At 36.7% G+C, this 27,054-nt stretch overlaps 2 protein-coding genes across 3 annotated transcripts; both read left to right on the top strand.

The window, feature by feature from the left end:
• Positions 1 to 796: 796 nt before the first annotated feature.
• RB195_020501 (uncharacterized protein) lies at positions 797 to 6,753 on the top strand (the record flags this gene model as incomplete). Its single annotated transcript, XM_064188828.1, has 15 exons — positions 797 to 904; positions 1,058 to 1,170; positions 2,217 to 2,289; positions 3,091 to 3,243; positions 3,491 to 3,652; positions 3,714 to 3,850; positions 3,905 to 3,980; positions 4,567 to 4,680; positions 4,748 to 4,870; positions 5,427 to 5,524; positions 5,582 to 5,643; positions 5,773 to 5,864; positions 6,226 to 6,303; positions 6,489 to 6,605; positions 6,733 to 6,753. The coding sequence occupies 15 exons, from the start codon at positions 797 to 799 to the stop codon at positions 6,751 to 6,753; spliced, it is 1,527 nt and encodes a 508-aa protein (XP_064044709.1).
• Positions 6,754 to 8,985: 2,232 nt separating this feature from the next.
• On the top strand, positions 8,986 to 11,988 carry RB195_020500 (uncharacterized protein; the record flags this gene model as incomplete). Of its 2 annotated transcripts, XM_064188827.1 has the most annotated exons (7): positions 8,986 to 9,138; positions 9,218 to 9,295; positions 9,789 to 9,932; positions 10,031 to 10,064; positions 10,123 to 10,135; positions 10,441 to 10,550; positions 11,924 to 11,988. In XM_064188827.1, the coding sequence occupies 7 exons, from the start codon at positions 8,986 to 8,988 to the stop codon at positions 11,986 to 11,988; spliced, it is 597 nt and encodes a 198-aa protein (XP_064044707.1). The 2 variants fall into 2 exon arrangements, with proteins under 2 accessions (XP_064044707.1, XP_064044708.1); XM_064188826.1 differs by lacking the exon at positions 11,924 to 11,988 and having other exon boundaries at positions 10,031 to 10,135; positions 10,441 to 10,545.
• Positions 11,989 to 27,054: the final 15,066 nt, after the last annotated feature.

Below are 27,054 nucleotides of genomic sequence, written 5' to 3'. Positions count from 1 at the left end.
AGGGAAGCCGCGTACGCAATTGCGTACGTGCTCCAAGTTGTTTTGACCCTACTATATGTGTCGACGCCTCTAAGCACAGTTGATTGTAAGATTGTATACGTGTAGAAAAATTCAACTGGGTTCACTCCAGAAGGGAATCCTCAACAACACTAACAAAAGAATAGCGGTATTGGATGTTCAGGCAACTTTCCATTAAATTACAAATTTTCGTTCCATGCAATTCTATGGTATTAAAGATTTAAGTATGAATTGCCACTCCTGAAACTTCTTTAACTTCAAGATCAATTCATTCCAGAGCTTAACCTCAACTTGAACTTTTAATAAAATGAAATCTTTCTGAATGCGTTTGTTCTGTTCAAGTATTAAACTAGGTAGAAAGCTTCTCAAAAGGACTCTAAGTATCAAAGGGTGGATTTTAATGCGAATTAATGTGAAACGGCGACATCTTTTCCGTTCAATCCATAGCCAATTTAAATAAGACGGGGCCATGATATCGCGCGCGCGACGGGGCGACGTCGCGTGAATATTCGGTCATCGTGAAGCGCTTAGCACTAGGATGTGTACTATCGATTTCCTTTAGTTTTTTTTAGGATGCAACCTTGCTCCACCTGTATTGCGAATGTCTCGCCTTTCAACCTAGCTAGGAACGTCATTTTAGAAACGAGAAATCCTGTTTTACATTCATTCCCAGTTTTCTTTGTTGTTTTGAAGATTGTGTTGATGATGCTATCGAGTTTACAGGAAACTTCCTCTTGTATAAATGATTTGCTCAACAACCTATAGATTATTTTTCTAAATGGCACATATCAAGAAAAAGTTCACCTTTGATGATCCTGAGGATAGTTATTGGAATGAGAGTGGATCGAACTCATCGTCACTTTTCGACGACTTACCTTCGAAACAGGTGGGTTCGAAATGATTCGGAGTTGTGACGTTCTTATCGCAGACGGGTCAACTTCGTTATCAATTAGCTTGACGATTTTTGTGGCACGCCGCCACGTCTTCGGAGTTTTATTTGTCGAAAATTTCAATTCTTCCCTAAATGTTCACGCTTAAGTGGGCGGCACGTGCGGCTGTGGATAATCTTTTCGATCAGCGTGAGGTTTTCTCTGCAAAAGTTGCTGAACCACCATCATGTCAGCCGAGTCCTAACTCGAATGTCATAACGGGGTGTGTTGATGTTTTTTTAAAAGCTCTTTTTCAATTCATGTCAAATGATCCGATCTATGGTGTTCGTTTGAAGAACTTTACACTAAGAGACGGATCTTTCAATTAATATCTTGACGAGTGTTCTTTGGCATTTATTACACTGGTTTTTTGCTATGTCTGGCGATGCAATATTGTAAAAACAGGTCCTGTGCACAAAATCTTTGAGATCTTATTTAAGAACAGTGATATGATTTTGTACTATCGTTTGGTTTCCCACCTGTTAGTTCTTGGTTTCGGAAGTTCATTGTTGATTCTAATCAATTGCTCGTGTAGGCATTCTGTCTGTAAATCTGGTTTGCAGATAATGTACTTGTAGACTGATCGATAAGTCGACAGATTTTTGTAGAGTATTTCTTATTGCGTCCATGTTCGACTGTTCTTTAATTTTGGCATGATGATATTTATCTTTTGACTGATTAGCTTGAGCTGTAGCCAAGATTAATATTGATCCTTTTCTAGCAAAAACTAACGTTTCTGCATTTTATCCCTTCGTCAGGGCCTGGAAAACCAAAACCATCAATGACTTATCCTCACGAGCGCCTCATCATCCTGGGAAAAGTATTCAAGCTTAAAAAAAGCGTTAAAAAACCTTCCTACATCCTGTTCTTTCTACATCTCAAACAAATCAATCAAATGCTACGTATTCCTTATAGCGTTGGTCATTCTATTCTATTTGAGTCTTCCATGTCTGAGCAGTAGAAAAAGTAATTGGTAAAGGCATGCAAATCTCAACTTTTTCGACGTGAATTGACTTTTTTTCTGAAGTGGAGAGCACTTGACATTATTGCCAGAGTTCTAAAATACTAATGATTATACATATGTATAAATAACAGTAACAATGTATGTCTACCTGTCCTTAATAAGAACTCATACTATATATACATATATATATATATATATATATATATATATATATATATATATATATATATATATACTTTGCGTTTTGTGTTGTGTCTGATTTGTTAGTTAGTGTTGTTCCCTGTAATCCATTCACATTTATTTAGGGAGAGTTCTCAGAAGCGAGAGGAGGCAGTGCATGATTTCATCAACCATAAAACAGCTCATTTAAAATTAGAGGTTAGCTCTGTCCTTTGTTTTATTTAGTTACATAACGTTACAGTTTATGAATGTTTATGTTTCTTTGCCCTGAACATCAACAGTTTAGGAAGTTTTTCTAAATAGAAAGCCCAAGAAGTTAATAAAAAAGAAACTTATGCACAACTGTGTTCTAGTTCGTTAATTTCAATGTCGTTTCTAAGTTATTTTCGATTATTTCATCTTTATTTTGGTTTACTATTTGTAGTGGGCAGTTTAGTTTTTACCCATTCCTGTTGAGAATTTTTAGGACAGACATCTGTGAAATTATTCTGAAATGTAACCTTTGGTTATTAGTATCCAACAACTTTTATGTTCAAATATAGTTAGTTGCACTCATTTATTGCAATAAATGATAAATAATAATAAATACTAATAAAGCTCTTTCATTTCCTGTAAGAGTAGTTTCCTTAGCATCATTCTCTAGTCTGGATCTGCACATATTTTGTTTTTGGGCCAACAGAAAGAATGTTTGTTTTTGCGAGACAGAGAACCTGTTAACGGCGTCTGTTACTTTTTTGCGAGAGCTCTACTCTATGGCTCGCTTTGTTTACGTATATCTAGGTTTAAGCAGCATTCCGGAATTATCGTATCTAAGCACGTCTCTGTGTTTGTTTCAGCGAAAGTTCCACCGAAGTAAAAGGAACAAGCTTCCTACTCGACTGTAATTACTTTCGTTTCATTTTTATGTTTTCTTGTTTGCGGTGGGCTTTTTTTGTAGACCCACTGCTCAAAAAGCAAAACTTTTCTTCACTTTTTTCAAAGAACTTTTCAATTTTCTAGGTTGAATCTTCGCCGCCTCATGTTGGAGGCCCATCTGCAGCATCTGTGATATCGGAATGTAGTGTGAGCAGCTTACCAAGTGATGCTCATCGCTTAGATCTCGACTACTCAAGACTTAGAGCTGAACACCGTAAACTCCAACGACATTTAGAGGTCAACCTATACTTTCAACTCCTTTTTGAAATTGTTTAACGGTTAAGGCACAATGTTTTCACGCAACCACTTGAAAAGTTCATTGGTGGCGTCCAAAAATTGTGCGAAAGTATCGATGTCATATAAAAGGGCCGTACTGTGGAAGAGTCAGATGAGTACGGTAGTTTTCGATGATACATTTTCTCAAAGACTCTCATCAAATTCTTCTTTGTCGAATTTCTACTGCTTTTTAAAATTTCCCATTCAGGCTGTCCGCCATGATAGATACCGTGCCCCAGACGTGAAGGAGGCTGTTCGAAGATTGATGAAAGGAGATCCAGTGTCCTTGGAATGGTACAGATCGAAGGAAGAGAAAGTGCAGCTGCTCGAAGCCGCCATAGCAATAGTAGATGGAAATGTTATTTTAGCTGTGGGTTTGGATTTAGCTTCATCTGCGAATTCCTTCTGTCCTTAGCCTCTTTTTTATTTAGGTGGTTTTATTTCTAAAGAATACTTTAATGGACTCACTCTTCCGTGATTTATTACTAAGAAAACCTGAAGCTGCAGAGGAGTACATAGCTTATCTGAAGATCATCAGAGACTATGATGAGTTGACAACAACTTTGTTGTGAGTTGATTTATAAAACTCCCTAGTTTTTTTCTGCTAGTTCTCTTCCTTTAGTGCACTTGGGAGGAATGCTGATGCTGCCATGATAGAGTTCTCGGCTGCGATAAGACATCAAGTTGCTGATCAGAAGGTTGGTTGGATTCGACCATCTATTTGATATGGAATCGTGTACTTCTATGTCGACTTGAAAAGAAGTCCGCATTCCCTTTTCGTAGAATCCAGAACAAGAGCAACCTTTCGGTAGGTCCCTCCGAATGCACTGACACACCTGTTTAAAGCCTGCAATTTACGTGGAACTTCAGCAATGATAACACTTTGAATGCAAATCCGGCATTTACTATCATTTTGTCCTCCTCGCATAAATTTATTCTATCCTACACTATCACTTTTCATAGCTCTACTTTTTGTCACCTTTATTTGGTCATATATTTAAAAGGCGAATTGAAAAAAAGATAGTAGCTGGTCTTGGTGTTAGTCATTCATCACGATTTTGTACAGAAACAGACTACAGACTTCTCTAGTTCGTATTTTTATGTCTTCTGTTGCATCTTTTAAATACATTCTTTTCTGCCAAAAATTTACATTTAATAAGTATTAGTTGGGTCGAAATTGAGGAATCTGTTTGCCTCCACACAGATCCTTATTCTTTAATATGTGTACGATGTACTTTCATACTAGATCCAACCTCACTTCAAAATAAGATTTTGGATGTTCAGGTGCAAGCGTTGAAAAAGTGCGTGCGAAGCGGCTTCAGCGATCCGCTACTTACAACTGAAGCTGCCGTTGTAAACGACTATATAAGCCTTTTAGAGCGACAAATACCAATTAACGTAAGTAACATTGTCCATAAAATCGTGAAATTATAGCTCATTTTTTCTGTTATGTGTATGCTGTCAGGTAGCAGACGATCAAAGCAAAAACGCTGTGTTCACTGCTTTCCCGAAAAATGCAAGTCTCGTTGGGAAATCTACCATCGCCACGTATTATTATTGCTGTCTATACCACTACGACGATCCTGTGGTTTGTATGTTTCACTCGTTGTCTGTGAAGGTGTCTCAGAATTAATTCCTTGTATAAGCAGTTTTACTTATGGATTGAGAAAATTCTGCTCGCAAAGAAATTTCACAAAGATTTGTTTTCCGCATTTGGTTCCAAGTCTGTCTCAAGGATAACTGGTGTTTGTGGAGCAGAACAGCGGAATCAAGTTCTTTTTGAAAGCTCTACTTTACCTGGTTAGGAGTGAACTAGAGAGCTTTGTGCTGACCGCAAAAGATCCAAGATTTTGCTCCAGTAATATGGGCGACGGAGCTCTTTCCGAAAGAAACTCATCAGTTTGCAAGCTTGAAAGGTCACGAAATATCACTACACTCTCCCAAACCCCAAGATAGTTGGATGAACTTTTGATCATCGTTGTTGACTGACATAAAAGATTTACGGCAACAAAAAAGGAAACTTTGCTTCCTAACGAAGAATGTCATATTCTTGACCGTTTTATTTACACTTACTTGTTTTTATTATTACTTGGTCTCGGTCAGAAAGACCACAGCAATACACAAATTAAATCAACTCTTTCTAGCATGCTCTAGCAAATCCTGGAGGTGTCCGTGACTCATTCCGGATCACTGACAAAGAAGCGGTATGGACCTGTGTTAGTGCTCTAGCCAAGCAAAGCAGGTGCAATTTCTCGTTCTGTGGTTATGCACTTGAAATTATATTGAGTTGTATTTTTAGGTGGCCAGATGTAGAACGTGTATTGCAGCCAAAGTCGTTGCTTGGTGCATTACAGAATAGAGGTGAAAGCATTTCTTCTGTTCTCGGGTTGCTATAATTTCTTTTTTCGGGACATACAGTACCATTTTGCTCTTATTCGTAATCAATAGGATTTATAGACCGTTGTTTCATGATAGTTCTTTTTTTTTCAGCGGCACTCAATTCTCCAAAGCTATCATGTCCATTCAGTTGGCAAAATCTTTTCTCCATTTTGCACTCGAATTCAACTGCTCCACCTAAAGACGTAAGTTATTGTTTTTGATTTCATAGTGCGGTTCTGACCTCTTGTAAAGATGAAGAATTTTTGAATCTTTTTGCTTGTCGTCTCAGCTTTAAAAACAATAATATAAAATAACGTTGACCAAGAGAACTATATAGTATGACTAGTACTCGGTGATGTTACGTTTTGCTGGAAGAGCGTGCGCCGCTTCTTGGCAGTGTGGATACGCAATAGTTTGCAGTAACACTAGAAAACGCTCCAACTGGAGCTGCGCATTTTACTAAAAGCCAAGCGTAAAAGTATTTCTCTTAGGTGTTACAACGAAGTTAGAGATCACTTTTCAGGTGATTTTTTTTTGTTTCACCCTGATGTATCTTATTTTCAGCTTTCATGTCGAATTTTACGAGCTGTGAATGATGCAGAGATGAGACTGAAGCTTGCGGAGAAATATGACGTGTGTGAGGTGAGTCTGACTAGATTTTGGGAACAAACATGGACCTTAGTTAATAATGAGTCTTCTCCTAATCTGTTCCATCTATACTTAGAAAATTATTATGTCTGTTATTGTAAATTGTTATTGTTATTGTAAAAATCTGCGTTATTAAATTTGTATAATATAGAACTGACTGGGAAGACATTTGATTTTAGATAGTGATCGAATGTTTGGTAGCACAACGAGATCGTATAAGACTATCGAAATTTGCTAGCAAGCTCACACCGCACACTCCTGACGCTTACAAAGCTCTTGCTGCTTTGAATAACACGGTTCGTTCGTAAACTTGTTGTCTTCTTCATAAATCAAGGACGTTGGTTCAGGCTTGCATGTCATCTAACCACCTTTAGAAGTGGTTTTATTTGGTGATTTGTTCCTATTTAGAATATAGTTTTTTAGGGTACAAAATGGAAGAATTAGGCTGCGAATACGTCTTAAAAGCAGGGTGCTGATGTGCTTTTAGTAGGTGCAATTTCTGTTCCCAGTTCACTCATTTCACTTCTACCATTCACTGATGATTTGCTTCGATGATTTCAATCTTTCCCGTGTATTGTGTTACCAATCTGTGTTACCAGCTGTGAAAACTACTGTATTTGGAACGTGAGGGAAGACCTTCCTGCGAACAAAGCGATCGCTATCGAAGTTCTTTGCCTTAAAATCCAAGTGCAGAATTGTGATAATTAGGCATTCCTATGTATCTCGTGAGGATATCAGCGGCATAATTAGTTCAAATCCATAGACATTAGTGTACATAATATTAGAATCCTATTTGTTGTTGTTTCACAGTTATACGTGTATCTGTGATAATATAGTGAAGAATGTTAACTTCATAGTGTATTAGACGTCTAATAAGATAAATCGTGTTAGCACCATATCGGTCGGTAAAAAAGGTTATGTATGTATTTTCAGGCACAAATACTAGAGGTTACAAGTGATTTTGCAATTGTAATGCAATTTGAAACGTGATTTGTTGGTTTGTTTGGAGAGCAACTAGATTAGCAGACCACAGTATCGGAAGTGGCACAATGCTGGGGTCTTCTGGTGTCGTTGCTGAATTCGACGTGATTGTAATGAGGGTTAGGCGGCAGTAGGCGTAGTCGTGTCAAAACGACCTAAAGCTTGTTGCAGTTCCGTAGGCTGCTGCACTCGAAGCGCCGCGGTGAAGCGGAACATAGAAAACCATCATTTGTCGTAGTCCCCATGGAAGTCAAGTCTTATTCGTTCAAAAAAGTCGCATGAACTCGCCTCGATCCTGATTAGCGGACATCGAACAAAGACTTCCGTTTCGAATCAGCACCGCTTCGTTAGCTAGCTAAAGTTGCACGATAAGCTCGAATAGATGTCGAGGTCTCTTGTGCGATTTCATCAGCTTTGACATATCTGAAAATGTGTCGTTAGAGAGCAACACCTTTTCGTTGCTGTAAATTTTTGAGATGAGCCTGGCAGATGGGCGAAAGAAATTCAGGAGAGAAAACGAGAAAAGGGAAGGACCACAGAGGCACATAGCGCGACGAGCATAGCACTTTCAGGTAAAATTCAGACAAGAGATTCTAAATTACAGTACAGTATAGTATCGCATTAGCAACAGGATAGTCTCCTACCCTGCTAGTTATCCAGTATGTATGGTCGGGGAACTAGGAATGCAATATCCTTTCTTTCTGCACATTTGTCTCCATATTCTAATGATAGACCTTTGGAAAACTGTTGGTACAGTAATGTGGTATAGTAGGTGGTAAAAGGCATGAAGCACAGTGTAGTCGCGTAAGCGGTTCCCGGTGGAGAAATCGGTTGGAATCGATGTGCGACCATCGTGAACTGCAGCCAGTCATGGTGGTAGCAAGGATCCTCACTCGATCCTAACCGCCCTGCTTCGAGCGCAACTACAACAGCACTTACATAACTGCACCGAGCTTCGTTTCCTTTTTACCTGACTGTATATGATCTGGAAGAATCTGGAAGAAGTCACTCTTCATTCTTGTCTGTCATGTAAGAATTTCTAACTCATACGTGTGAAGTAAGTCACTCAACTAATAAATACACTGAATGATAATAAGAAAAATGCGTGACCTTCACAGAAGCGTCTTCATGGATCGTTAACGAAGATTAGTCACCGACATACACGCTTACGTAATTGTAGGTGTTTGTAGGCGATTGCGTAGCTCGACGTGCGCTGTGGAATCTCTTCTCAACTCCACAGTTCGGCAGTCCAGGTTAATGAGGGTCCCAGTACGCACAAGTCAGGTCGTTTGGACCCATCTTTAAAGATGTGGATGATATGGAAAGATGCAGTGCAAGATCTCTCCTTTTCTTCTATTTGCAATTCGCTGGAATTTCCCAACGTCTACATTTAGGCAACAACAAGAACTTTCTAAGAAAGAAAAATTACTGCTAAAATAGGACCACTGTTCTTTTCAAGCTTTAAAAACATGGAAAAAGCGAAGCATCCGCCCTCTGCCATGTAGATGTGCTTTCTTTTTATCACACTGTACTTTTGAAAACGTTCCTGCGCTATCTCACGACTTTTTGCGTACAAATGAGGGAATTGCTCTTTTCGAACGTCGAGATTTGTCTTCGTTTTCTAGGATTTTGCGTTTGTTTTTTTTTTAAATTTAGTTGACTTGGGGACTAAAAATGTGTTTTGGTGTTTCAGGTATGTTGGCAAGTTTTGCCTTCTACCCTTCATTGGGATATAATCTTCTCCGGAATTACTTACAACCGCATAAATGGACGTGGTACAATCGAGTAGATGATAACCTAATAGTAGGAGCATTACCGTTCAAATCAATGCAGGACGAACTTATTAATGTGAGGTCGAACTATTTTTATTTTGGTGCATTCTTTTATAAAATCCTTGTCGATGGCCTAATGGTTTTGTTACTTTCAGAAGGAGAACGTTGGCGGTGTTGTATGTTGTGTCGAAGATTACGAATTGAAACTTGCATATAATGCAATACAAAAAGAGGTGCTAAATTTTCTAAATCCCTAAATAAAGAGGTTTCTTTGCATAAATAAAAAATTCATCTTTTGTGCAACCAATTGACGTTCTAGAAGCTGCTTTCCTAATTAAAGAGCCCGTCTGAAAGGTGTGCTTTGTAGAACTTGATTGTTTCTTCTTTCGCTGATGAACTTGATATGGCAGAAGTTATTGAATATCTCTGGTTCCATGAATACGAGTTTGTGCCTATATCGCACGGAAGTGGAGTGTTTCCTGGTAACGACGCCGTTTACTTCGTTAACTGCTAGGATTTATCCGGTTAGGTAACGAAGTAAGGCATAATTCCGAAGAGAGCAAAACATTCGCCAACTACTCTGTGCCAAACCATCTTTTATTGAAATTGTAATTTCCCTATGAGGTTGATCATTCCTAATTCGGACAAGTATCGTCGAAAATCACCGCTGTGAATGAGACGTGAAGGTTTTTTCTCCAAGAATTCATTGAACATTGATCGCTACAGGATTGGCGAGCCGCTGGTGTAGAAGTTCATGACATTCCAATGACGGACTTTTTCGGATCCACAGGAAGAGCGCAAATCGATTCCGCCGTGCATTTTATGGAAGGAGTTGCTGCTAAGGGGAAGTCAGTTTATGTGCATTGCAAAGTGAGTTTTTTCTCCATTCCCTCAACGTGTTCTTGGCATGTTTTTTTTTGAAAAAAAAAAAAAAAACTGCTTTGTGGTGTTTTTTGTGGTCATTCTAGGCCGGACGAACGCGTAGCGCCACAGTAGCTGCATGTTATTTGATGAAAACTCGAAATTGGTTACCGAATGTAGCGGTTGAGTTTTTGAAAAGCAAACGTCCTCAGGTTGGTTCTGTTACGTTTTTTCGTTTCGTTTTTTTTTTTTTTTTGCTTGTCTGTTTTGTAAACTACTCATATTTGTTGGAGTACCGCCCATGTTTTTACGTACGTACTCTTTGTTCCTTTAGGGATGTTTTCAGCTCAGTATCTCTTCTGATTCCTGATCAGTTTTAAAATATTGGCTTATGAATTGTATTCTGTAGTATTTATTCTTCTTCTTTAACTTCTCGGTTTTGTTTTTGTAGTAACAACACAAAAATTTTTGTCTTATGGACATGTCATCATTATAATATTTCCCATAATTTTTTTAGACAATATTGCGGAATGCACATTGGCGGACTGCCAACGAATATCGTCGTTTTCTGGATCGGCATGTGTCAAGTAGTCAAACAACTTCGACGACTTCATCATCTTAAAAAATGTGAGTTGGTCCCTCAGGTTTAGTTACTTTTGAGTTACATTACTTTTTACTTTAGGTTTTTGCTGGTTTCTGATTTGCTTGGTTATTTTCTGTTCGCATGTTTAACTTTTACTTATCTGATCTCGAAGACAAATTGCTCAACGCTCTGTTTTGTTTTTTTTTCTTCGTGTTTTGTTCTTTTTCCTTATCTCACTTAATTGAACATTTTGGAACATTGTAGACTTTGACTTCATCGTAGTGCTTATCTGATCTCAAAACGAGATTCAAGTGTAGTTTGTATAGTTTCGGAAACTGCTATCCTCTACTGTTTCCGGTTTATTTCTGTAGTATTTATCTAGCTCTGTGGATGAAACTTTGCATAAAAAAATAGTGGAATGTCCACGAATCTGCTTCCTGTAGATATTTGTTTTTTTCCTAGATAACGTGCTTAAGCATATCCTTTCGGATTACGATATAAAGGGCTCTCGAGACTATTTCGTTGATGGAATTAGAAATCCTCCTCTGCCAAACATTTGTTTTGAATGTTTTCGCATTTGGTTACTGGCATTTTGCCCTTCGAAACATTACAGTTACAGTTAAAAAATGAGAGGCCCGCTACAACCGTCTAATGCAACAGCTTGGAGTCGTCAGTTTCTTTGACGTTTTTTTTGTGCTGCGGGAGTTCTAACGAAGAAAAGCAGAGAATTTCCCACAGATAAGGGAATAATATGGTTCCAGCACCACTTTGATTTGAGCCATAGTTTTGAGGAATAAAATTGATTAAGATGTATGCCAATTGGAGCTTGATGTAAATGAGTTGGAAAAAGTTTTTGGTCAGTTCTGTATATTGTTACTCCTTAGTTTTATTACTCTTACTTATCTATTTGCCCTTACTTTCGGATCTTAAATCCGTATTTGTACAAGCTGACATTTTTTCTACAATTCTGGAGAATCAATCGAAAAAGAAAAATAGTCAAAAACAAATAAGCAGTCAGAAAACAGAGTTAAACCCTTAGAAATGTTCCTCAGGTTCTTATTAGGAAGTTCCAGAAATATTCTTCCAGAACAAGGTGAGGTTTCAATCATAAAATTGCGGCGGTTTCTTAAAAAATGAGTTATTCAGTAGCAGCAGAGTAAAAAAAAACTTAAACTGATCTGACTGTTACCTAATTATTCTCTGATGAACTGTTGTCGCTCAGTTTCGTTCATCCACTCGAGAGTCCTTTGCATTGGAAAGTGTTTACGTTCTCTGCTATTTTCTTTGAAGTAGTGACATTATACTTCTCCTGCTCTTATACCGGCGAGATATCGGGAAGTTTTGGGAAAAAAATGTTGAAAAGTTGTTGAAAAGTGTCTCACTCGTGTTTTGTTTGCTCATAGATTCTTTGTAACAGGCTCGCCTGATGTTGGCCGCACAGCTTCGATTGCGGTTCCGGATTTCAGCGCGCGGTTGTGGTGAACCGGTCCGTTCCAATCGCGCAGTTATATCGACAGCTGGGAGGCTCTGAGTCCTCTCCGGACTACGTCACCATTCGTTCTCACTGTGTGTGGTTGTTTATCACCAAAAATTTCTCACTTGTTAGTTTCCCATTAGTGCTACTGATGAACTTAGCTGAACGATCTATAGTTTTTCTTTTCTTTCTGTTCCCGGAGTTGTTATGTTATATAGATGTTGTTCTACATAAGAATTCGATTTCGAATGATACAAATATGTTCAGTTTTTATATTGTGATTTTGAAAATATTAGGCTATAATCCTGTTTGCTGTGATTTTTTAATATCTATGTTTTTTTTTGTAAGTTCCATCTTACGGTTGCAATACGGACATAAATCTCTATATTTAAGCTTTTCGTTAAGGCATCCTTTGCTAATAATTGTTAAGAATATGGTTTTAGGCTCCAGTTTCCAAATGCCGAGGTAATATTATGTGCTATTGTGGCTTTATGCCTGCAATGCTCGATTTTGTAGCGGCTCTCGGTAGTCTTCACTAAGCATTTTTCTGGATTGATAGCAAGTACTTACATTCTACCGTATTCCTCGTAGCTGGGAACTTCTTGCTTTGCGGAATTTGCTTACGTAAACCGTACGTAGTAAAACCTCTGCATTTCTCGCAAAACAAATAAACAAACGGCTAGCTGCGTAAACCGAGAATAGTAGACTTAACGAATAAAGCGATTAGGTGTACGACGTTGATCTTTCGCTTTGGGATGCACGAACGAGTTCGACCTGAATACAGAATCGCTTGAGATTCATGAATGTACGCATATTGCCCATAAAATGACTTGCATAGGCGAGTGGAGTGCATCAAGTTAGTTTTTTTTTCGTTCTCTCGGACAACTATGGTGGGAATTTATCGAACCTGGATAATGAAGGGCTTGGTTTGCCTGAGACATTTTCGAACTCTGAATGCTACAGGTGCAGCTAAACCTCTTAGCACTGTGTTACGCCCGCTGCTCCTCTTTCCAAGTTCATAAGAAGTCATAGTTTTCAGTTCAGTTTCATAGTTCATAAGAATTACAAATGGAATATCGCTTCTTTTTCATTTTGATCTGAAGAATTTTCTGCAATACTCATAATAAAGCGTAGTAATATTTGCTGGTAATAGCGGGTGTAGCGCAGTCGGTAAGAGATTCCGCTGCCTATACGATCGATCGGAAGTTCGAATTCGCCCTAGTGCTCACCAAGCCTTTCATGCCGTCGGGGTCGATAAATTGGTAGCAGACTTGTCTGGGAGGATAAAAACACTGAATTGATCCATAGGGTAGCCCCCGCAAGTCATTGTATGGGTCAGTTACACGTTCGTAAACCTCAAACGATTCTGAATTGAAGTGAACGTGGTGGCGCTTCCCAAGGGGATTGAATAACGCCACTTCATTTATCCTTTAATATTTTTGCTGGTCTGAACCTCACTGTTTGCGTGTCACTTTCACCCCTTTTGATTGATCCTATCCTGGGATTCGCAAAGTATTCCGTTCTGGGAGCTGCTGAAAGGTATTCTGGCGATCGACGCCAATTTTTACGCGAAATAATTCCGAAGGCTGGCCGATACAGTGCGCGAAAAGCGCCCAAAACCCCCTCAAAGTCGTGAAAGATGCATCCGCTGCCCAGGATCCACAGCAGTTGTGCCCAGGATCGGCGACAAAAATCGCTTCTGCGACGCATGACCGTGTTAGCTTTAAGAACATCTTGTGGATCTCATGCTCAGGTCCCGCGAGGAAGTTAGAGTGCCTCTGCGAGCGTTCTCTTTTCACTATGGATCCGACGAGCTTTAAAGACATCACTCCACGAATCTGAGGTGGTAGGCATTTCAGGTGGAGTATTCGTGTACGGGATAGTAGATTAGGGAGATGTGATTCCGTCCATTTCTTCCTAATTGCCGTAAAAAACGGCCCGGAAGATAAGTCGCACTGGTGCATGACAAGGCGAGATCTCACCCGGCAAAGGTGACGCGGTAATTTCTGGAGAGCCCCGGCTGAACGATCCTGTCCCATTGCTCCTATAAATCGGACCTCGCGTCCGTCCGATTATCACCTGTTCCAAGCCCTGCAGCTGCATCTGCGCGAAAAAAAAAACCTTTAAAGACCTCGATGACCTCAAAAAACACACTCAACGACTTTTTTTAATCTTCGCGCTCTCTCTTCTTCTGGAACATGGACAGTGATACTTTTTCGATAAAATGGCTACGTGGTGCTGATAATGATGGTAATTACATAGCTGATCCTTGATTTGTTCCAATGAAACGAAAAAAAAAAGAAATTTTTCCTCTCAAAAACAAGAAAAAAATGTATGCAAAGACCCAGCAGTATCTGGTAATGCTAGGTATGGTTTCCGAACTTGTACAGTTCGAAATTTTTCATCCAAATATAAGCGACTTTTCTGGAGATCATTGCTCAAGCCGGTCCTACATGAAGAATTACAATATTCAGCGTAAAAAAATATTGTAGAGATTTATTCAAGAGATAATAGCATCATTGCTTTAAAATCTATTTAAATGCTTTATTTAATGCTTTAAAAATTCAAATCTTTTTGATGGAGATCTAAAAATCTGATGAAATGAAAGTAAATAATTAGTAATTCCAATAATCTAATACTATAATAATCTGATCTGATGCTCTAGGCTTAAAAGATATAATTAATAAATGAATCTAATAAAAGTTAGAATATTTCTATTGTAAAATCGATGAAGAACATCCCAAAAAATATTATTATTAATATTTTTGGGATGTTCTTCATTTTCTTTATGTACTTATGCTTTGATCATCTGTTCATGGAGACTTTTCGATCGTTTTCTTTTTCTCGTTTCAAATTTTCGCTTCGTTATTGATTATTTGTTTTGTCAAACACGGATTGTTTGCAGTTCGTAAGGCGGCCCCTGTGTGATCTCTTTCAACGGTGATTCATTGGGCGGTGAACCGTTCGTTGTTGTGCTTGCTATTCCTGTGTTTGTGCTTCACTACAAACGTCAACAATGAGGTGAGCCCTAGCCAAAAAAAAATCAGTTAAAGTTTAGGGGTTTTTTTCAGTTAACACGACTTAATAATAATATTTTACGTAATGATAATATTTTTAATCTAATTAAATGGATTTTCAATTTTTTTTTTAACTTGTAAGAACGCTTTCGTATAAGTTGTTCTCCAAAACTTTCAGTCGCTTTTGTTGGAATTTTGTCTCCATGTTGATTATTTATTTTCGTTCGTTTGTAAAAAAAATGTTTGTGGAAGTTAGTTTTCTGTTTTTTTTTCAGTTTTCTGTGAAAAATTTTGCTTATATGCTGTGGATACTGTATGCTTTACATAACATGTCTTATTTATTTTATGTTTATTGGATACAAGAATATATGTAGGATATTATTATTAAGGTGATATAGAGGTTTATAGAAGATTTTACTACATTGATTATTCATTATTTGTATTGAAGAACATAAAAGAATACCAGTGATTGTAAAAGTTGTTGAAAACTTGCAAAGGAGGACTATTTTTGAAAGATTGGGAAAATTTTACTCGAGACAACTGAAAAATTACCAACTTTCTCTGCTAAATGTGGTTAAGAAGATTTAATCACTATTTATCTGAAGAATTTTTTTTTGGAAGGAAATTTCTATTTTTAATTTTCCATGGCGTTTCTTTAGAAATTCCTCTATTAGAGAAATACTTGCTATGTACAGGAGTTAGGGAGTATGAGGGATTAGCTAGCACATCCATCTATGGTAATAAATAATTGAATAATTAATTAATTAATTAATTAATTAAGAATTCTATTCAATTCCGGTCGAATGAAAAGAGGTACAGCGATGAAGCGGACCTACCAACCATGCCTACTTGCCATTTAATAGGAAAAATATTCCCGAAATATTCTCGAATTTCGCGATTTTCTAAAATTTATGATACATTATGTATTATTGTATGTTATCATATTATATATTATATTATATTATATTATATTATATTACTGTTTTCTCATAATTTCTTCAATTTATTCGCAATTGGATGCTAAGACCACATCTTTGTTTATGGGCTATTTCTTTAGCAAAGAATTCCCGATGTTGATTATTCTCCCCTTTAAAACATATAAAATAAAATATAAATATATAAATTAAAAAAAACAGTCTTTTTTTGAAATTTGTACTTGCAAAATCTTTCCAGTAATCATTTAATGCCATAACATATTACTATTATTACTACCACTATTATTATTATTATTATTATTATTATTATTATTATTATTACATAAATATTATTCGATTATTGTTAGTAATATAAACATTCTTACTATTCTACATTTCTGAATTTAATCCTGCATTGGGAGGCTCCGTCAGGATCCTGGTCTATCCTTAGTTTTTCATTTTTCTGCTGGAGTTTTTGTTGTAATGTTTCTCTACTAACCTCCTTTCTTTTTTCTTTTCAACTTGTCTCGTGGAGAAATCACGATGTGCAGAAAAAAAAAGAAAAAAAAAACTTTTTGAGACTGTACCTTTCATTAATAATAAATCGTAATGGTCTTACAGAGTGTTCATAGTTCTTAGGTCTTAGGTTCCACTACGCTCACCGTCTTTATTGTGTCTTATCTTAAGGAGTTTGTTTACGGTAGCCTACACTGTTTATTTATTGGACGTTACCTCGACAACGTGCCGTTGGTTGGCTACTCCTCTTTTTTATCCGACAGATATAGGAACAATCATTTATGCACAGTAAAAAAATTTTTACATTACAAATAAATTCCCTAAACATCTTTTTTTTTTTGCACGAGCGCAAAATTTTATGAAAGGAACTAAGAGAAAGTGAATATTAAATGATTCACTAAACACTTCCAGGATATTTTTGGAAAAAAAAACTGCAAAATAAAAAGAGAGAGGCCATAATCTATTGGGAAATACACAAGAATTGCATTGCATTGAATTATGTTTCTCGACTTTCTTATTATTCAAAGATTCGAATCACCCGCCTAAGGTTCAAATTTCCGAATGCTCGAATATTCAGGGAAACATTCGACTTTTCTTTTCCAGGTTTGTTGAGAAATCGGACATTTATTTAGAAAGAAGAGTATTTGGGACCTTTTTCATGTAGTGTTCAAATAAACGTCAACGTAACCAATAATTACGATTTTTTTTTTATTCCTTTTTCCGCTTTTCCACTATATTATTATTAATTATTTTTTGCTATTAACGTATAGAATTTTATTATATATTTATTGTATACTATGATTCGCATTATTGTTTACTACATTAATATTTGTATTATTATAATTTTGCGCACTGATGTTGAAAATAAGAAAAAAATATTGAATAATTGAAAATAATAATAATTTTGCGCACCGATGTTATAATAATACTGCAAAAACAATACCAGTAAGACCTGTTTTTCGAATCTTTTGTCGAAGAATTGCCGTTGTTACTCTACGTAAAGATTAAAAATTATATTAAAAAAAGGTTTCTTAGAGTAGTACAATATTGGCGCTGAGAAATGCATGAAATGTACTCCTCTAAGTGCACCGCATGACTATAGGGCCTAGTGCTAGAACAACAAGAAAAAAAGATAAAACTATTTCTAAAAAAAACATTGTTTCGTGGTGAGAAGCAATTAAATCCTGTAATTTCTAATCCTTAATCTGCAGCATTCACGAATAGAGAATTCTCGGCTGGTTGGTGGGTTCCTGGCTTTGTCTGATGCAATTACATTTTGTGGGATGTAAAAACAAGCTTTATTGTCCGTCGGCTTTAGTTATGTTGACTTTATTACTGGCTTCATTTAGTTTTATGTTACCAGCCATCGATCAGTTTAGCGGCTTCTTTTCAAAGTTAATTCAAGTTTTCAAGTTAATTTTAAGTTTTTATGACCATCACCCATCTTTCTAAAGTGTTTTTTGAAGTTATTCCAACTTTTTTTAAAATTTAAATTCAAAAATAATGGATAATACTTGGCATTTGTACAGTAATCCATTTGTTTTGCGTTTATGGTATAAACATCAATAAAATACATGTAATCTTCAATAAAATCATAAAATCATCGATAAAATACGTGAAATCAATAGAGCGTTATCAAAAAAAAAATGAAAGGAAGAATTTCGAGAAAGTACGAGGTGAACAAAAAAAAATTTCAACTAAGAGGTAAATGCTGTAGTTTTTTTTCTCTGCTTTCCTGGTTCTTCCTCGAGTTTCCTCGTTTTTTCGAAAAACTTTCGGTCGATTCTTCTTGAAAATTGGAAAATATAAACAATGATAAGTAAAGCTGGATGCTTAGATCTTAAGGCTTAGAGCTTAGATAAACAAGCTAAAAAGTAGATAAACAGATAATTACTGAACAATTTCGATACTAGTCAAATACTATGCAAAACGCGATGTGATCCACTCATTTATTCGAATTTCTATGTTAATTTTATAGTTGGACTGTGATTGCAGTGATTTTTAAATCCACGACTGTTATAACCATTGGTGAGGATGGTTCTGTGAACGTTTTGGACCAGAGGGTACAACGTAAAATCGATTTTAAGCCTATTTTTAGGAGATTTTTGCTTGGACCCAAAATTTCTTCTTGTAGGTCTTCTCTTCTTTTTTTCTAATTGAACTGCTCCTTTCCTTTTTTTTTTTGTTGGCCGGATGTAACTCCAAAAAAATGCCTGAACCCACACTAATGCAAGTTTTTTTCACTGATTTCTATCGGTCATGCAGATTTTTCTTTCTTATCGTGGGTATCATGTCATAACACATTTTTTGTATATTTTTATGTGTATAAATCTTATTTTTACTCCCTATTTCTATTTATTTATGTATTTTTATTTACTTATTCTTTATTTTATGCGAATTATGTGTCTATATTCAATGCGAACATACGGAAATACTCTGCTTTTCATGTGGCAAATTTTAATTTTTAGAGAAAAAAAAGCTTCCATTGGGCGCCTCCATGACTTGAGAGCAAAGGTTAATTTCCTGGACGGGAAATCAAAATAGAATTTGATCCATGCGGCTCGTTTAGAGTTCGTTAGTTCAGGCAGCGAACGAACGAATGATTGCCGGAATTTTGGAGTCTCATCAGCTTGCTCAATTGGTTCGTGTGCGCTCTTTTTTTGGTGGCACTTCGCAACTAATTGGAAGCGCAAGCTGGGCGGATACTGCAAAATTGCAACAAATACGTTTTTGAATGTTCCGTGAATTATTTCGCATTATTTTTTGAATTTTCTTCCTACATTTCCCTGCATTTAAATTATTTTCCATGTGCGTAAATACTTTTGAAAATGCACAAGTGTGAACAGCTAAAGTAAATGAAATAAGTAATTAATGAAATAATCTAATAAAATGTAATAGATAATTACTTTAATTTTTTTTCTAGGAAGGAGTCTTTGGACGTGATCGGACGTATGACCTCGTAGTTAAGGGTTAGGATTTTTAAAAATCTTTTATCCATCAAAATCTTATTAAAATTTAGCGCATGAATAGTTCTAAACGAAAAAAAAGTACAGTTAAAATAAGAGTTCGTAAGTAAGACTTAGTAAGTTAATAGTAAGAGAAAAAAGTTGAAAAAAGTCACAGTTAGAAGACCGTTCATGAAATTTCCTTCAATTTCCATTCCTTTCGTTTCGTTTCAAATCTTTAGGCCGGAGATTAACTACGCGTGCATTTTTGTCGGCCAGATGCTCTCCGAATCATCTATCTATCTGGATCATTAAGCTGTTTTTCGTGTGGATCTGTGGTTAAGCTTTCTCTTCCTGCTTTAAATGAATGGAAATGGATGAATTGTTCTCTGCCCACATAAAGGATGCTAGTAAATTATTAATTCCAGGAAAAACTATGAGTTTATGAGGAGGTTAAGGATCAGGCGAAGAAAAAATAAGAGGGGTCAGTTGGAATAAGAGAAATTCTCTATATCTTTTAAAACTCGAAAAAAAAAAGAAAAAAGAAAAAATCATCTTTGTTGATTGTCTGTTTTGCACAAGACATAATATGAATAATATTGTTTGAAATAAATTTACAATTTTTACTGCTAACTCTCAAATAGTTCCCCATCTCATTAGATTATTTGCAGCTGTTCGCAATTTTAGCCTTCCACTTCTCACTTCAGTAGTTTTTCTTTCGCCGCCGCTCGTGAACGCTTTCACGGCAAGCGGGTAAAATCCGCTAGAATCCACAAATTAGGAGCTGTAGTCAATTTTTGAAACTATCGTGATTGTTTAGATTGAATGTTCTATTTTTTAGTAAGAGGTTTTTTTCCTGGAAAAATTCTACCCCAACAATCTGCCCGTGTGGAGCACAGAGAATTCCACAGAGTGCTATTGATTTCTGGGAATCTTAAGAATTTTCTTTCACCGTGAACAACGAGTGAAATCTCGGAAAATCATCTAAACATCAATGCCCATGCTATTTTTTTTTCTTTGAACATTGGAATTTGTTTTTTTCTTGACTTTCGATTCTATTTCCAATACTAGGGTGCAATAAAAAACAATAAACGGAGAGAATAACAAAATATTTTTGAGCGAAATATTTTCAAAAACTAAAAAAAAGCCAACAAATGAAAAGAAATCGTTGGAATGAACATTCCAAAAGGATAGATTCAAGTTTTAAAATTTCAAAACTTTCCTGGATTTATAAATTTCCAAACTTCCATTTTTTCGTAGTTAATAAAATATGAGTGCACCCTTGCACTCCCTTACGTACTTCACCAGTCACTTCACTTTACGCATTTTATGACGTCATAGATTAACAGATTTTGTGGATCCTGAAATTCTATACGTTTATATTTTATTATATACTATTAAATTATATTTTATTATGATTAATATTTTATACGTCTGCGCATCCTCTGACTCTCTAGCGCTTGTTTTGTTCTTCAGAGCAAAATTAACATTTTTCTGGTTTTTTCGCGAACTTTTCCGCTTTTCCGGATGAAGTTCTCTTTATTATGATTGATGTATGAGAGTAATTAGGTGTACTCCAGTAAAATAATTAAGGTTCCGAAAGCATCTGAAATTAAGTTGTTTTTTGAGGAGGCTTAGATGGGAATGTTCTAGGCTTTCGCACGGGATTTTCCTCTGTTCATCCTTGAATTCTGAACATCTGCGTGCGGAAAACGCTCTTCGAATAATCCTCGGCGTCTTCGCTAATACGCTTGGGATTATGCGGGCCGAGCGACAACGATTTGGTTATGTGAATGTATCGTCGTCGTCGTCGTCTAATTAGGCGTCATCAACTGGCGCGCAGCATCGTCTTCCGTCCGTCATCATCAGTGTCGTCTCTCTCTCTCTCCCGCTGTTGATGTACATCTGTCGTCGCCGCCTCCGTCGCCGTCGCCGCCGTCGCCGCCGCCGTCACCGCCGTCACCGCCGCCACCGCCGAGACGGCTACACCACACCACACACACACATACACTCGTCGGCGACAACCACTGTGCCAGGGCCTCTCACCACCATTCTCGCATCGCACCCCACCCCACCCCACCCCACCCCATCCCCCCTCCAATCCTAACGCATCGATTGCACGCATCTTTCCGTTTTCACTTTCTCTTCAACAACGTCTACAATCGTTGGGACGGGATAGGAAGAGTTCAATGGCAGCCTACGATCCGAGCGGTGGCTGCCATTTAACACACACACACACACACAAGGATCGCGTATCGTTTGCTTTGCTTAGCGCTATCGCTTTCATCTGAATCCCTGGAGAATCAAATTCTATTCGAACCACAAAATATTCGGCCTCGGTCTCGGGAACGCTTTTTCTGGTGAATTTAACCCGATTTTCATGTCATCATGAAATTTCCTCGTTCCTCGTCGTCTACTGTGCCCGATCCATTTTTCTCTTTTTTGCGCGTATTTGCGATGAACGAAAAGGTTCGATGACGTTCCCGCAAAGGTTTTTGCGCCGCTTCATGAAATTCTCAGGGAAAAAAATCGTTGAGAGAATTCTATTTATCTATTATTATATGTTATTATTCATTTATTATTTATAAAATGAATCTCTTCGTCTTGACAAGTCAATAATTTGTTGCATTTTTTGATCTACGTGCGAGAAATAGTGCAGTTGCCAAGTTGAAAATTTAAAGCTATTTTAAAATTATTTATTTATCTATTTTATCTACGAAATTTACTTGTGGAATTCCCGAATTTTCCATGGTGACATTTACTTGTCCTTTTGCTGGTTTTTTTCGTTCCTAACAATTTCATTAGTGCACACCCGAGGGAATTAGGAAAAGCTGCAATGGGGCAGTATGCTGTGAAATAAACAACTGTGGAAATGAGTAAACAATTATGTAGAAGCGATGTCGAATGGTGTGATAGACATGTAAAAGGACCGCTGTGAATTTCTTTCCTCATTTTTTTCCTCTTATTTTTTTTTCTGAACAGATTTTTTCATATATTTTTTCGAAAGTTTTAGTTACTTATGATAAAATAAAAATAAATAAAACAATAATCCATAAAATAATGAATCTGACACTAAAAATGCGAGTTAATGAGTAAATTTGCAAAAAAAAAGCTATTGAGGCTAGAAACTTGTTTATATTTTGGATAAAAAATTTTCGCCGAAATCTACGAAAGTAAAGGAATTTTCTAGAGGAACCATAGTAATGAAATTTCATTCGCATCAGAAAACAGCCTAATTTTTATTTGAAAAACGCGGACTGACATCATTCCTGGAGAAAAAGAGTGGATTTTTATTGTTAAATCCATAACATCGCCGCTTACCACCTTCACATCCTGTATTTTCGCCTTCAACGCCACTTTTTTCATCACGAAAACTGCTTTGCGAGCGCGATTCGAACGGTCACGAGGTGATCATCGTTGATCCATCCATCCATTCATTCATCGAACGGTTGTAGACCTACATATCTCTACGAATCGGCCATACATTGTTAGGAGACACTGTCACTTTTTTTCTGGATTATGCAGCTCTTAAACACCACAATGCTATGAAAAGGAATAGGTCGAGAATGTTTTTTTTTCGAGACGAATCCACCTTTCTTTCGCTACTTTTTTTCGTCGATGGGTTTCCACTTGGTTCTACGACGATTGCGTTTTTAAAAAGGTTGATCGATATAGAAGATCAGCTGTGACCTGATGCGGTGTGGAGAGTACGTGTCGCTCCTCTAAGAGGTACTCGTCTCGGATTTTGATGTGTTTTCCTCTTTTTTCTTTTTTCGCCGTGAAATTTCTCGCTGTGTATTTTAGTTTCTATTTGGTAAGTGTTTCAGCGCAAAAATTTCTACCTGAGTGGAAGATTTATTTATTTATTTATTTGTTTACGAATAAACTCACAGTGTATAAATATAGCTGATTCTATAGAATGCATATTGAATTTTTTTTTAAATGCAAAGAAATGAACATTTCTAACTGGGAACAAAACTCTAAACGATTTTTGGACAGTGGTTTTGCCTGATCTTTTAGCTTTTGTGTAGAATACAACTTACCGGTTTACTTTAGCATAGTAATTTTGAATTAATTCATATTTGCATTTTTCTACTCATGAAATGAATGGATTTCTTACATATTCACTAATTTATTCGTTTGTCCACTTTTTCATGCTCTCTTTCGCTTTCGTTTAAATCCTGTCCAATATACGTTTGTTTAGTCAGGTTTATTAGTTATTTGTTTATTCGTTCAATTAGTAGTGCATTCATTCATTCATTCATTCATTCATTCATGCATACATTCATTCACTTACCCATTTTCATTCAATCAATCATTTATTTACTCGTCTATCCACGCACTCATTCATTCACTAATTCATTCACTCATTCTTTTATTCATTCACTTATCCACCGATTCCTTTTCTCATTTATTCGTTCACTCATCCACTCATTCATTCGTTCATTAATCCACCCATTCTCTCATTCACTGGTTCATTCATTCATTCATTCATTCATTCATTCATTCATTCATTCATTCATTCATTCATTCATTCATCCATTCATTCATTCATCTATCCATTCATGTGATCATGAGCCTAGCAATCTGTTTGTTGTTCTGTTCAGTTGTTCATTTGCATAGCTCTTCCTTTAAAAGTTTATTCAACTACTCATTCATTCATTCATTCATTCATTCATTCATTCATTCATTCACTTATACACTTTAAAGTTTGATAGTTCCGCAACTGGTTCGATGCTTTTTCGTGGAACGTTCATTTAATCAATGATTTCCGTTTTTTGGAAACGCCTGCGCTAAGTGAACCAGCGAGCACTCAGTGTAGATCATGAAAGAATCCATAGGCATTCGAAGCATTTTTTTCCTACTAAAAATTATTACTAAATTAATTCACTTAACCTCAACTAGAACTAAGAAAATAGTAATTAATCAACTAAATTACTGAATTAAAAGTTTTCATTCTCCATTTGCTTTTTTTCCAGCTTTTTAAAAGTTACCAACGTTCCTTACAATTATTATATTTGAATGACCCAAAAAAAAAACTTTGCCCATTTTTCCCCTTGTCTACTTGGAATAAAATACGGATAAAGTGGATACGAATTTGCTTTCTCTATTGGGTGAAATGTCTGGAAATACTCATTTATGCGAAAAAAAAAACGGTGGAAATAGTTTTCTCACTATATTTTTCGACTTTTGACAACAATTTTTTCGACAATCAAAATTATTTTATTATTGGAATTTCTGGAATGATCGATGTCTTTCCTCTTTCGCGTCATCTAGTGATTCCTCTATCTATAGCTTCTTTTCCTGTTACATCCGTTCATTGCAACATGTACTTTTTCTTGAAACCACCCCTTCCCCTTGTTCCCGCCCGCTTCTTATTTTCCACATCGAAACCGGTCCACAAAAAAAAAATCCGAAAATCCAAAAAGTCCAAAAATCAGGTCTCAACTCTTCTTTTTTCTTCGTTATGAAAATCGGAAAGAAAATAATTTGATCTCAATCGAATCGTTAGCGCAATCGCCGATAACGTGTGCAGAAAATTCCGGTTTTTGAAAGTTCCCCGGGGTGGAAATTCCTCTTTCGTTTTTTTTTCTCTCGAAGATGCAAGCGATGAGCAACACGCGAATGTTTTGTCGGATGGCAATGTTGTCGCGTATGTTTTCGCCGTCGAAATTGAATGAAGTTGACGATGAAGGAAGTTTCCCCCCGTTTTTCCATTTCCATCTCCTCATGTCTATGGCTGTGTATGCAGATCGATGTGTAGAGGACAACACACACACACACGGCTTTATCTGATCATCATCGGCGGTGCCTGAGAAATTGGCCGGCGGCGAAAGGATTTGGCGTCGTCGACGATTTCGAAACAGCCATATTTTCATCCGCTTCGAATGTTCTGGAACTTTCTCCGGGGTTCTCCTGAAACTTCTACTCGATGATTTTGGAGTTTTTGGTGGTTGAAAGGTAAATCACGTCTAATACATACATATATAACTCCCAGGAAATGATAGATTAATTATTAAAAAAATTACTTTTGTAACCCACAGCTCACATCGTTTCAGGACCAATCGGAGATGTTTCCTTTTCTCTCTCTCTCTCTCTCTCTCTCTCTCTCTCTTATAGAACTGGTTTTCCACTACCTAGATCTCATCATTATGGATTATGCAGCTGAAATGAGTTTTAGGCTAGCTAACCGAATAACCGTCAACTGTAAACTCGTCCGAAAATTGTCGCAACGCGTCGCCGCAACAGTGTGTATCCAGAAAATTCCAGAAATCCAGCACCTTTTTGTCTTTCTCAAATTATTTTCTGCCTGTAAGCGCGTATAATTGGGTCATATGAATCACCAATATATTCACAACTTATATAGCAGCATACGGTAGTCATAGACGAAAATTTTTTTATAGTTTTTAAAAAATAAATATATAAGGATACTAGTAGTAATGCAATAATATGAACACAAACGGTATACGAAGTAAGTAAATAATCAGTAATACGATCATAAATAATAACTAATAAATACAAAAACAAATAAAGTAATTAGAATTATGTAAAGATGTACATATCAAGTGAAAACATTAATGGGTAACCTGTAAGTGGTACGAATCCAGACCTTGTATCCAACAGATTTATCCTTGAAAGGATAAATATAATGGAAATGAAGCGATCGGCATTTTATTTCCGTTTTTCTAACCCCCCTATACAGTATTATTTAGTTGATTTGACGCCGACTTGGTGCGATGGGATTTCGTTGTGGGACCCTTGTCGTGTTGTGAGGTAAACATTTCCAATGCTATAACGAACGAGTGGATATGTTTGTCCATCGCGTGAAACACTTATCCACGAACAAATTTTCACTGGATATGGATATATCCAACCTAGGATAAGTAATTCGTTAGGATGCGTTTATCCAGTTGGATAAATGTTACTGGATTCTGGAGTGATTAATTTCTAGAAAGTTCCCAGAGAGGGGATATAGATGAATAGAAATTTTCTCAGGAAAAGGCAAAAAAAAAATTTTAACAAGACAAGATATTTTTATAGACAGCGGCGTATTTAAAAAGTCATGAAAATACCGTTTCAAAGAGGTTGTACAGCTCCCAGACTCTGGAAATTTCGTAGCTAACTTGTGATCCTCGAGGTCTTGAGTGGAACTACAGCGATTACAGTAGGAAGAACATCTCATATAATTCGAGAAATTCTTCCAGAAAATTGGACATTTTGTGAAAGTTGAAAATTTCCACAAAAAGTTAGAGCGTTTCCAGTATTAAGCGAAGTGCAATCAAGGAATATATGAGGTGAATGTGCGCTGACGCGTACCTTACAGTAAGCACGACAAATAGATAAATAAATAATCAATAAACCACGATAACCATACGCTTAAGATGCGCCATCACGTTCACCTTAATTCAGAATTGTTTAAGATTTACGAACGCGTTACTGGCCGATAGAGATGAAATGCTTGGTTGGCACAAGCGCTGTTTCGAACCATCGATCGATCGTGCAATCACAGCGGGACCTCTTACCGACTGCGCTACTTCGCCTTTCTATTGAGATAGAGACTAAAAAACTGTGTTTATTCATTCTCTTCTTTCTATTCATTTTTCATTCTCTTTTTCTTTTCATTCTCTTCCACTTTTCTTTTTGTTTCTTCTCTTCATTCACTCGACATCGTCGTTCATTCC

Source organism: Necator americanus, chromosome II (genome assembly GCF_031761385.1).
Source record: "Necator americanus strain Aroian chromosome II, whole genome shotgun sequence".
Classification (NCBI taxonomy): domain Eukaryota; kingdom Metazoa; phylum Nematoda; class Chromadorea; order Rhabditida; family Ancylostomatidae; genus Necator; species Necator americanus.
This window is presented reverse-complemented; position numbering and strand designations above follow the sequence as displayed.